Here is a 13,550-nt window from a genome sequence, read left to right as displayed (position 1 = left end):
CCTTCTTGAACCCTTCTCCAGTAAATTCTAACTAAAAAAAAACATGTACTTTAGACGATTTAGGATAGATTGTAAAATTTGGTATTATATTCTCCACAATAAAGTTTTGGTCAATTATGCAGCTAGATAAATTCTAGTTAAATTTAATGCTAGATAAAATCGTATGTTTTTCTTCTTCACCTTATTCTGCATATTCCACATTCCTTAGCCTTGATTTATTCGTAATCTAGAAAAAAAAACAGTTTTTCATAGTTTGGTTAAGTTTTAACATTGGATAAATTTCTGATATCATGTTTTAAATTAACGAAAGTTGAAATTCCATTTTACTTAGCTTTTAATAACTATTAGGCTAGGTTAAATTTTATCTGCCTCTTTCTATCTCCAATAGCTTACATATTATTATAAAATAAATACACTAGAAGTTAGGCAACAATTTGCATTTATGTATTGTTCCTGTAGCCAGCAAAATTACATTTTAGTGCTTCCACTAAAAGTCACACACGTTCGTAACTAGGTTTTTCTTCAGCCAAAACTCGATACTCTTACAAAAGACGTTTGTTTATTAGGCATAAAGAAAAAAAAGTAAAATAAAACAGTTATTTCAATTTTTTAATTTATCGATTAATACTTTTTTGTACACCATAGATAAACACAACTATAATAAATAAACATTTTATATAAAAATAAAAGAGGCGGTCTTATCGCTCGAGGCGAACTTCAACATACAAACTTTGAATGGAGATGAGAGACATGTAGGAGAGAGCAATTTCGGTGTACATACATTCCTATACACACATTCATATATACAAAAATAGTTTTATATATATATAAAAACAAACATATGGTGGAAAAGGTATTACATAAATACGAATAAATAACAAATGCTCCACAATATTCTATTTTAAGGACTCGTATGTCGCATATAACTTATACTTCGTATAAATGATATAGGTAAATAAAAAAATAAGTAAAAAATTTAACAATGTTGGATGTTGTGAACTTTTCTTCCTTGAGGTTCAGACCACGAGCATTGCTTGCGTCAGCATCGCTTCCCTTTTGAAGGAGAAGGAGATCCACTGATGTGGTGGATGATGTAGTTAAGCGAAACAAAACCGTGTAACAAGAAATATGGCGAACGATGGCAGGCGATACGTGAATGTAATGTGGGCAGATACTGTGAGAATGATGCAAAATATGATGGTGGAGGAGGGAAGAAAGAGAGGAATTGAGAAGGATCAAAGAGAGCTGAGGGGAAGAGGTGAAAATAGGAAAGTATATATCCCTGTCCAAAAAATTGGGGGAAAGAGTATTAAATGAAAAAAAAAATGAGTAAACTAACAGAGTACCATACATTTCGATCAACTAAACATTATTGAAAGCTATGTGATTTATTTAACAATATACCTTTTTATTTTTAGATTTACAACTAAGAAAAAGAAGCTCTAAGATATCTTTAAGAACCTTTATAATTACACTCAGACCCATGAAGGAATTGTCAATATTTTCACGACAAAATTAAACCGTTACTCTATGATACAAGGAAAAATTTATAGAAGCATTAAATAAAAAGCATAAATAGTCACAAACATTTATGTGAATAGGTACAAGAGACTTAAATATTTACAAACTTTATTATTCGTACAACATGGTATTACATTACTTCTATCATTATATAACAATTTGGTATATTTACCTACATATTAATAATAACGTAAGAAAAGAGATCAGGCATAGTTCTATGATTACTTGCCTTATTTTCCTATGCTATCTACTATTGGTTACTGGAAGATTGAGGTGGATATGGTACCGGGAAATACGATTTTGGACGTCCAACCATCAGGTGGACAAATGATCTCGTTAAGATCATCGGCAGACGCTGAAACCAGGCCGCTTTCAACCGGACTTATTCGAAAATTATGGTGATGATGTGATAATGACTGTCCACTAATCTCTTCACCTCTCCGTTGCCCAAATTTTTGACACTAAAATACACTCTACCATAAGCAAAAATACAACTCTAGATAAATATACATCCGAATGCACATACGCACTCTACAACAATTAACAATATTACAAAAATGTCACTTGTAAAAAAATACATTACATTATCACTTTGTTAAGTGGAAGGCACAAACTTCAGACTTCAACTCTTATACCACATACACATAACTTGCTTATATATATTTACTCCAATAGGAGTAATATACAATAACAATTTACCAACATAGTAAACGTCACATATAAACATTTAAATATAACTATTTGAATAAATCCGATATAAATCTGTAAATGTTAAATTTATATTCATGCAAAACTTATATAAGTATATAACACGTTACATTAAATTTTAGAAGATTAGACATTAGTGTAACAGAAAACGGCCAAAGAGAAATAAAAACATGCTAGGTCGTATGTCGCGGATTCGATTCTCGGGATGCAATCTTATATGATTAACACTTTGTGCATTAGTTACACAGGATTGTTACTGCACACAAACAAGTTTCGACTATACGTACTATAATAGCAGACTGCGATAGCCAATCTGCCTGCCAAGCATGGCCATTATTATATATCTCACCACAGATATAATCCACCCCACTGCAAGGCATCTAAATAAATTATTTAGAAGCCTTGCAGTGGGCATCTACAGGCTGGAACGACGACGACGTGAGAGAGTATTGTAATTATGATACGGCTTTATCGATTGTTCAGTGAGAAGCGAGCGTCCACAGGTTGAAAAGAGAGAGATACATTACAGCCAAAACTGTGATAAAATATAATAGTATATTAAGGCGACATAGTGCGCAGAACGAAATTTATATTTCAGTAAATTCAAAAAAAATTTATGAAAATAGGCTCTACCAAAAAAAAAAAATTTGAAAACTATAATGATCTTATGTAATAAAGTTATTTCGACTTTGATCTTTAAGAGAAGGCTACCAGGGTCACAAGGTTCTGGAGGGTAAACCGACAACCGCAGAAGGACGTTCACAATCACAGACTTGTTATAGTCGACGAAACATTGGAAACAGGCTTCATTCTAACAGCCTTATTGGTGTTTTATGTGAAGGCCTCAGTCAAGCAGCGGACCCTGACCTCACTCAAAAAACCACTGAAATTGTGATGATGAATGAACTTAAATTACAACCTTCTGTGCACAATCACAGTTTTGTGATGATTTTCATTAATCTAGTGATTCCAGCTATGTCATTTTCAAATTATAATAAACTTATAATGGGCGCTACTACACTACTTTTATATACTACTTTTAACGCAGTCTTCTTTTACAAGATTTTGAAATGACTCGGTTTACCAATACACAGCAATATACTTTCTTAGAATATTTTTTTTTATAACATGAATGTTCATAATTTTTTTTAATTCTAATTTTGACAGCGCTTAGAGAAATTTATTTTTACAGCAACAAAATACAATTAGTGGATTAAAGAAGTTCTTCAAACTGGACAGTTGTGCTAGACTTCTGTATATGAATAGTAACAAAATAGATTTTTATTCCTAATTACATTTTTATCTTTACATGTTTTGTACTTAGGAATTTTGTGAAAAAAAAAATTATTTTTCTTTTATAAATACTTGTAAAATGTCTTTCATTATTACTTTTTTGCACCGGTTTTTGGGAAAACATTTAGTTTTTTTACTTCACACAATTTTTAAACTCGTGGAAGAAGCGCAAGTTAGTGAGTCATGTATTTTTCTTCACGATTTTTGGATGCTTTTCTAAGGAACAAATATACCGTGTAAAAAAAAAAGTTGTTCGTACTACTGTTTGGCAATAATGCGCTCTAAAGCACCCTGGTACATATTTAATGATACGCAAAATATATCTGAAGAAAGAGGGGAAGGGCAGGGGGATATCACTTAGTGTAACAGAAGGGAGGGGTCTAAGACGTGACGATCACCTTTAAGATACTTCAATGCAGATTATATATATCTCAGAATATTTAACAAAAAACCATTGGCCGTCTGAACAATAAAGAATTTAACAGTCATACCTGAATAAGTAAGAACTGGGTAGACGAGAAAATGCGATTGAGTATTTGTAGCGTCCCATCAATTTTTCCATCTAAAGCCTCGTTGAGAAACATAAAGCCTGTAAAAGCGACAGTCGTTTGCATAGGCGTACTATTATAAGTGAGATTACTACTCGCCTATTCCTCTGTATTTTTAATATCTCCTTCTAAAATTTCAATGGACTCTTATTCCGTTCCATTATTTGTGGAACTTATATTCTATTTAGAAAGCTAAATGTGTACCGACTTGTCTGTCATGCTTGTTATAGTCACTTCATAAAAGCAGTTGCGAAGAAAATTCTTCCTTGGTTCTCCTAGAAAACCTCTATAATTATGGTTAGAGTAAAAACCTCTACCAGAGAAAAACATATTTCAATCCCATAATCTTTTTCTCACTCCAGTTTGATTGTATTTATTATTTGTTTCAGATATATATATAAATATATATAGAGAGAAATAGCCTAATCAAAGCTCTCATCAGGTGACATAAATAGTATATCAGCACGCATTGAGGCATCCAAAGGAGCCCTACTACTAATGGTCTAGATCAAAGGTTCTCAGACTTTTTTCTCATAGACCACATTCAAAATTTAGCTAACGGTAGACCCCATGCAGCTATATTTATACCATATACATACAACTCGACAAAATTTGTTAAGATTAGATCAATCAAGTTACGGATATTTTGTTATAGCTGATATCCAACCACAAGTTATTTTTCGAAAAATAAAGTGTGAATTGATTGGTTAACTAATTGAATGTATATGCACATATGATATTTTTCACTACAGTCGCTTAGTTTCTCAAAATATTATCAACCTATATTAATAGGTGAAGTTAACATTTTAGATCTTAATTGTTATAATTTAAGATTTATGAAGCCCTTTCATACTTTGTCACGTCAACATAGACAAGTCGAGTTCGTTTGAATAACTTTTGGAACAACTGATCAAGATTAAGCGCCATCTGCACTAAGTCAACTCAAACAGTGAGGTAAATGTAAACAGGAGGTAATGTAAATACTAAGACAAAACTAAACTCGTCTGGACCTCCGTGTAAAGTGGCCACACACGTGGTTAATCAATTGATAACGTCGGTTGAAATCGTAACCGCATTGGTTGCATTTAAACGGTTTTATGTACAAATGTCTCTCCCTAATGTGGTTCAGAAGACTTTTCCTCAGCATCTCTTTATTGCAGTAGTTGCACACTACTTTTGAATAACAGCTCGTTTTGTTGTCAAAAATATTTTTCAGTCCTATTTCATCTTTGTCGTCTTTCACTTCTGCCGCCTCATTTTTAATCTGTGCAATTCGTTTAATGACAATGACGTTATCTGTCAGTTTTGTCATTTCTACGTAAACGTCTGTTTGTTTGACGGGTTCCACCCACGACCCATTTGGTAGCTTGTCTCCATGCAGTGACTCTTTACCTTGAAAATTGAAATGCGTCTTTCTGACGTGTCGCAAAAATAGGCGATATTCACAATAAACTTTGTCGCAAATTTTACAAGGGAACGTTTCGCATTTGGGCTGGAACTTGGGGTCATGTGTTTTTAGATGAATGATGAGGCAATACTTGAAGCTAAAACTTTGGTTACAGATGTCGCATATGAACAATTTGCGAAGATTCGCTTGCGGCATCTTTTTCGCTCCTTTGGCTTCGTGTGTTCTCTGATGAACATCATACGTGTCTTTCCTGTAGAACTCTTTGGGACAATACCTGCATGTAAATCTAGACTTCACCTCGTTGTGAGTGTACATATGTGCTTTAAACTTAAAATAGTTACCAGCAATTGTCTTTGAGCAAATTGGACAGTAATGGATATTATTCTTGGCTGGATGTTTGGCTTCTTTTGTCGTAATTGTTGCCCCTTTGGTCATTTTACATTACAGAAGGCTGCACTTTTTATCTGAAACCATTAAATTTTTGTGTTATTGTCATGTATTAGAAATACAGAACATTTCCAAGTGTTTATGAACTGATTGAAAGGTTCTGTATATCCTTTAATCTGTTGAATGCCTATGGACATATTTGTCTGATTTCCCCAAGTGCATAGGGCAGATCTGCCCGAAATGAAGTAGGCTAAATTGTATTGAACGGCCCTAAAAATACAGTTTAAAATTGTTGTTGAATGAGATATCACAATGTGGAAAGTGGTTCATCCCTAAAAACAAACATGATCATCAAATTTAATTAAAGCTAACTAGCTGATCATAAATATAAAAAAAGGTGTGTGGTAAGGGTTGCTACACTGTAAATTACTTCATAGAAGATAGCAGCACACCTACAGAATAATGTATTCTACTCCAGGCTATTTCAATGTTTATTAAAATATTTAATATTTAATATTTAATAAATAGTTAATTAAAAATATTAAATAATAAACACTTTGTCTTCTATATGATTAACATATTAGTATTACAAAGAGCTATAAAACATGCCATCTTTTTGTTTGTTTACATAACTAAAACTAGCTCTAGATTTTTTGAAGAAATCAAACTAAATATTAGATCTGTAAAGAAACAAAAGTAACCGAGGTAGCTTTGCTGATTAACAAATTAAAGTAAAGGCAGGCTTACCACACAGCAGGCGGAACAGATACTGTTGGAGCTTTAAGATTCTGGAGTAAACGCCATGGACTAGCAAGCGCAATGTAAGATGTCCACTCACAAAGTAGACAGACGGTTTTGTTAGACAGTCATCAGAAGGCACATGATATAGAACACTTCAGGTCAGTAGTATTTAAAAACTATGCAGTGAGCCTATGTCCAGCAGTATCTTACACCTGAAATTATGATGATAGCTTAACACTTTTATAGACCCCACTTGAAAGAATCTAGGTTATAACCCTTTATTTCTAAAGAAAGATCAAGTAAAGACTCTCACTATGCATATTCTGCTACTTATATAATGAGACATGTTTTCAGGAAATTTGATTTGGTTCTTTGTGTATTTTTTTCTTATTGCCACTGACTAACAGCTAGAAATTTAATATAATACCCATAAAACAATATTGATTAATGGAAATTTAGTATGAAATTATCAACCAATATGGTAATTTATATTTTTCTCAAAGATTTCCTAGTTTATGTATGTAATTCACGACGGGATAATAATAACATTGTCTAATATAAAAAAATTAATGAAGTGTATCTCAATGTGTATTGCCTCATCAGACAAAGAAAAGAAAAACGTAACGAACCAACAATAAATTATAAAAGACAGATTTGATGTCACGGCGTACCAGTACAAACTATGTTTTACTAAACCGATAACTATGTTAACTTTCGTATGTCTTTTACAGTTGATTTCACTTACCTTTAAAAAATCACAAATTATAAATATCGCAGTATTACTGTATATAAAAATTTAAGTTTACATGCAAATTAAATAAAAATCAAGAAATAAAGGTTTGATAACTAAAATAAAATAACACATTACGTCAAAACTTGTTATTGACAATGTCAATCGTAACTTTTTTTTAAAGATGTGGCAGCTGTTACAATCATTCTGCCAATTTTCTTACAAAAAACTACATTTATTTCATCTAAAACTACATAAACAATCACAAAACTATATTTAAAAATTATGAATTCATGTTGCATTCCCTGTTATATTTTATAGACTAGCATTTTTCCTCGCACGCCTAGAATATGCCGGTTCATACGCAATCTCACCGTGTAATCAATACGAATCATACAAAGTAAAGCGCTTTAAGCGAATCGCTCCGAAGACGTGGAATCGTTAATTGCATCACTGCGCTATATTTAGCACAGCTGACTTTTGTTTCCAATTAATAATAATTAATCCACAGATAGGTACGTATATACTTTGTATAAAGTAATACATAAATTTTCTTAATAATAAAATATAAAATAATTTTGAGAAATATGTAATTAATCGAAATTCGATTAAGGTCTAAAAATATAATATATGGAAATAAAACATAAAAGGTAGCAAAAAAAGTACAAAAGCGCAATCATCATTTTATGTATATTTTAAACTTCTACCGTATCACTGTTTTCTTCTGTATAGGCCTCTAATAGCTTCTTACACAATGACTTTGTAAATAATTTTTTTTGGCCCAGAACTGGACGGGAAGTTGTCCTAAATGATTTTTTGGCAATTTCTGATAAATTTTTGAGGGCATTTTTCATGTTTCTGGTCCTAAATACTAAACTATTTGAAACTTTCGTGGTAACCTTATGTACATTGTTTGTTTTATTGTTGCTAGAATTATACTCTCTTTTATTTTTATGTGAAATTTCATTTGTTTTCAATAAATTCAGAATCAACGGCGAGTCATTTTTCGCTACCGTTTTAGTTATTTTGTCCATAATACCACAATTATCAACGCAAATATAATTTTTATGACCAGTTTTCATAACCCTGGAATATATTATATGACTTGAACTATTGACGATCCTGAACAATATTGAATCTGGTAACACCTGAAATATGTTGGAATTGTCATACACAAAAATTATTTTACTGCTCATATTTTAAAATGTGTTAAATGTTAAGCGGTTCATGTTGTTTTCACAACTGTAACTGATAATCGGTAGGTGCAAAAATTTCACTATTCACTAAATTATATCACCGTGGTAAGGGAATAAGAGATTTCATCATTATCTCAATAGTTAGACGTCCATTGCTACACATAGGCCCCTCCCCGTTGATATCCAATTGTATCGGTTTGAAGTGACTTGCGTCTTGTATGACTTTGTGTAAATGTGTAATGCTCAAATAACTTTTACATAAATAATATATATGTAAAAGTTATATGCGATCGTTATATTGTGATTTAGTTTTGCCTAAGTAGAAATGTTTTTATTAAAAACACGCTATTGTACTCAAAAAAATGGTTTTATGTTGTAAGAGTATATTTTGCAAAGAAATAATATTTTGTTACTGTACTTAATATTCCCCTTTAGAGTATGACAGACGTTCAAGAGTAATTTTCGCCGAACTCGTTACTATAGTATTTAGCCCAAATTTTATTATTCTTAGGAAGTATAATAGGCTGAACATGACAATGATGTAATATTTGAAAAAAAAAATGGATTTTTAATTAATTGCTAATAGCCATATAGTGTATTTAATTGTTAAGAGCTATATAGCTATTGCTGCTAGTTCGCAGAAACAAAACATCCAGACTTCAGAAAATAGTTACTTTTGTTAATTTGCTTATTTTAACTCATTGTCATAGTTATTTACTTTAGGGAAATATTAGTATTTTTAATATTATTTATATATTCTTATATTAATTCGAAATATTTTAAAATTGAACCTTACTGTGTAATACGTTGAAATTCGACAGCTTGCCCGTCCTTTGCAGATGACATCTAAAGTTGGTGCTGAAGTCTCATCGTTATATTTACGTGTAATTTTATAATCTGTTTCTATTGGATTATTGCAAGTTGATAATAAATCATTAATATTTATCAAAGTAGGACATAGACTCGGTATATTGTTATATTGAGTGAAATGTATTGAACAAATCTGATTTTCGTTGGGCATAGATAATATTTCGTACGGGCATGGTGGAGGTTTATCTTCTATTATCTGCAAAGTCAAAAGTTTTATACCCTGTATAATAATAGGTGTAAAAGCTTTAAAATGGGGAACATATAGCTTAGTTTTTTCTATCAATCAATGTTTAAATTGTTGATAATGTGGCTAAAATGATAATGATGACACGCTGTCCGAAAATCAATAAGTTCAGAAATAATTATTAACGTAAAAATAAAATAGTAAGAAAACATTTTAGAAATTCCAATTTTTACATATTAAAATTAATTATTGCTCAATATCTGACCCTGCAGACTTTGTACTGCCAGAAGTAATTGATCTGTCGCATTGAAAAAGTAATGTTAAATATTTCAGAGTAGAAGTATATTGGAAATCTACGATGGAGACCTAAGTCCAGTTGTGGATGCCTTATGAATGAAATGATTATGATGATTTTAGTATGATTACTTTATAGGACCACGGGTTGGTAGGAGCCATGCATAAAAGCTTTAAAGAGAGACAAGGAGAGAGAAGAGAAAAGGTACACATTCACTCCTTTAACCAATCAACCTGTATACAACGTTCAATTATTTCTGTTAACACTAAGAGTTGTAAAAATAAATAATTGAAAATATTCATGACATAAATCAATTTTAATGTACATTGACATAAACAAGAATGTCAATAACTATGCGTTTGAGGCATTCGTCATCTTCGATAGCCGTTAAACGTATATATATATAATTTATATAGGCTTTATATAATGTATTTTTTAGCTATATATCTAGAATTTTAATATATATGCAGAGCCAGATTTAGGCATAGTCCGGACTCAGCACAGCAAATTTTTAGGTGTGGCAATTTTTGATGATTAGTTAAAATTTCGATAAAATATCAATAGCGTTTTATGCAAAAAAAATCACACAGATTTATACACTAATTAAAACTATGAAAAGTTCGAAGAGAATTTTGATGTTTATGTTTATACGCTAACTGGTTTTAAATCGTTTTGGAAAATTAATAAATTTCCTGATTGGTTAAACTGGGACGGTGAAGTACTTTGGGGAAATGGTCGGCAAATTCGTAACTCCAACTGTCTGTATATATATATATATATATATATATATATATATATATATATATGTATAAAGCTTATGAAATTCAGACCGATCAAATGCCAAAACAGCAACACGAAGCGTTTTTAACCCTTAATAACCAAGCGTTTCAATTTTGATACCAATCTTTTAAACCGAATGTTCACATTACTATTAGTTTTTTTTATAGTTTGGCTGTACGTATTCTATATATATTGTGTAATATTCTTTCCAACGAAATTAAAAAAAAATCTATTTTTCCCTTCATCTAGACCGTCAAGCAAACACAGGAATATTAGAAAATCACTTTCGTTAATCAGGCTACTAAGGGTTAAATAAAAGATACACCCTCCCCCCCTCTCCGCCACGGAGTTGTGGAACACCCTTAAATAAAATTGAGGGAGAAATTAAATTCACACGTCATACGGCCGTACCCAGGCTGAGCAGTTGCAGCACGTCGAAGCAGTGGAGTATAAAAAAGTTTACAGTGGCAAACGCTGCGATTGCGTTTTTTAGCAAGAATTATTTTAATCAAAGTATTGTGGCCGCAGTGGCCAGCAATATGAAGCGTTCTTAAATAAAAAATAATAATATAGTTGTGCCATACGACATTTGTCATGAGCCGTGGCATCATGTATTTTGGCCAGGACAATTTCCTAACATGATTGTTATGTCTATTATTTTATTATTATATTCTATCCCCCGCCTGTCTCGCGTGGCCTGCACTGCTTTTATTGAAGTAATTACATCATTTATTGTTATTTTTAATATGCTAAATATTCTACCCAATTTTTAAAACTATAAGAGCTCTCCTCGGAAAATATGCATTGTGCAAATGCAATATGGGCGCTTGGTGTTTTTAAATCTAATAGGCAGCCTTCTATTGCGAGTCCGACTTGACCCGGCGTACTGCGAATATTACCTTAAAACTAAGATAATGTTCCGTTTAACAACGAACATGCACCACACTATTGTTATTATTTAAATTGTTCTATCAATATGTACGTTTGTTTACCTTGTGGTCTTGGTTTTATATTTACTTATATTCAACCGTTACAGAGACTACATCGTCTTTTTTTAATGAATGTTTTTTCAAATCCTTTTACTGGTAGAATTTCGTAAAATCCTTACCTGACATCATCTTATTAAACTAAATATTGTTACCAAATATCAAGTGTCTAACCATTATGGTTCCAGAGATATCGACATATATATGTGGATTTCTTACTTGTGTATAGATTTTGATCAGTCTTACCCAATATCCACTATTAAAACACCCTTTACATGTAGTATTCATTGAACCTGTGCAAGTGTAGCAGATTAGTGTTTTGTTGCCTTCTTTCTCTATTTCTCTCCATGTTCTCCAGTGAAAACCCCTTCTGAAAGTATATTTGATACCTTTCATGCCTAATAGAGATTTGAATGCGGTCTCCATTTTGTTCCTTTGCGATTTCCCATTTCTGATATAAAAATGCGGTATTCCATCAACGTAAATAGTATCATTAGATAACTGATCTATAAATCTAGCTTTTTCATTTTCAATTTTGTTTGTTAAAAATCTTCTCCGTAAACCGTCGCTTTCTTTCTTAAAAGATCCTTCGTCATATTCCGGAATAGAATTTAGTTCTTGTTCGCTAGCGATTACGGTAATAGCATTAGTTAATGTTGCAATATATATAATTAAAATAATTAACGTCGTGTTCTTGGAATGCATTAGCTGGGAATCCGATGTCGGTTACCTAAATGTTCTCGGAAAACTGTTAAAGACTGAATTTAGACGGAATATGAACGTATTTACAAACAGTACACCCCTTTTCTCAGCACGACGATAAAATTTGTTTACACTTCCGACTAGTGTTGTGACGTTATGTTTATATAATATACCTTATGGTTGTGACGTTAATCGGCAAGTAAACCAGTGATGTAATTAAATCCGCTCATTCAATGGCCACATCATTTACAATTATTCTTGTTATTAATAATATAAGCCAAGTGTTTATTTTTATCTTTTTTAGGTTAGGATTGGTGCAAATTTGAAAAAAGAACATAATGTATTTTGCCAAAGACAAATGCTGTTATTACAATGAAATTTTGAGTTTTATTGTTTTCGAAATGGTACAGTAATGAAGTAAATTAGCCTAGGCTTTTTTACAGTAAATTTCGGGGGCTACCATAGAACCTCAGGGCGGACAGATGCATTTTTTATTTCATTCACTAGAGTCGGTAATGGGATTTTAGTTTGGCTGTCATTGAAATCCTAAGCTTGTCCAGCTTGCTAATTCGTCTTCATTGTGCATCGGTTCGGGGCGGTTCTAGCTCGTGTAGCGCCCGTGTGCAATGAAACCCTGGCGCCCCCTAGGCCTGTCCCCCCCCCCCCTGCGGGTATAACTATTAAGTTTGCCGTTGTAACAAGAAAGTTTTTTCATATTCCAACAAGCAATTTTCATAAAAAGGTACGGCTTACTGTATGGTATTAGTTACGGCCTTTCTTCTTATGACGGCAGAATAGCACTCATTGTTTTTATGCCTGTAGCACATCTCTATTGCGAAACTAAGCGGCGAACCGCGATGGTTCATGTTTCACGCGCAGTAAGCGAAATAAAAGCGATATTTATCAAATTTCTGTTTGGCACTATAGGTTAAGCCGCCCTTGCATCGGTTCACAAGAATGAACCGTAATATTATTCATAAATAAATATATAACGAATAGTTTCGATCTGCAAATCAAATTCTAGACAAGAATTATCACATAACGACAGTGGTTTTAAGTAATAGTTTTTTTACGCGTAATACGTTTGATGTTTAAAAAACTTAACAAATGTTGGACTCTATTTTTTAAAGGACTTATATTGGTATCGTTAGGAACGTAAAGAGAAAGTCAGCCCTGTACCTTCACTCGATTGCTAGTCCGA

General features: G+C 32.3%; 1 protein-coding gene across 1 annotated transcript; it reads right to left on the bottom strand.

Moving 5' to 3' along the window:
* Window positions 1-8,031: 8,031 nt before the first annotated feature.
* Window positions 8,032-12,352, bottom strand: LOC137927263 (uncharacterized). Its single transcript, XM_068771043.1, has 3 exons — window positions 11,894-12,352; window positions 9,329-9,598; window positions 8,032-8,484 (listed from the first exon to the last, which is right to left on the bottom strand). Exons 1-3 carry the CDS (start codon window positions 12,350-12,352, stop codon window positions 8,032-8,034), a joined length of 1,182 nt encoding a protein of 393 aa, XP_068627144.1.
* Between the last annotated feature and the right edge of the window lie 1,198 nt (window positions 12,353-13,550).

This window comes from Battus philenor, unplaced genomic scaffold (genome assembly GCF_028537555.1).
Source record: "Battus philenor isolate CCGP_79_NKW_IND1 unplaced genomic scaffold, ilBatPhil1.0.hap1 SCAF_30, whole genome shotgun sequence".
NCBI lineage: Eukaryota > Metazoa > Arthropoda > Insecta > Lepidoptera > Papilionidae > Battus > Battus philenor.
This window is presented reverse-complemented; position numbering and strand designations above follow the sequence as displayed.

What these genes read in the sequence shown, in the direction of transcription:
- LOC137927263 (XM_068771043.1), bottom strand. Translation starts at nt 12,352, where the DNA reads ATGCATTCCAAGAACACGACGTTAATTATTTTAATTATATATATTGCA. An exon ending in GTTTTAATAGTGGATATTGG is followed by an intron (nt 9,599 to 11,893) that starts GTAAGACTGATC and finishes TTGACTTTGCAG; the next exon opens with ATAATAGAAGATAAACCTCC. An exon ending in GAATTTCAACGTATTACACA is followed by an intron (nt 8,485 to 9,328) that starts GTAAGGTTCAAT and finishes AACATATTTCAG; the next exon opens with GTGTTACCAGATTCAATATT.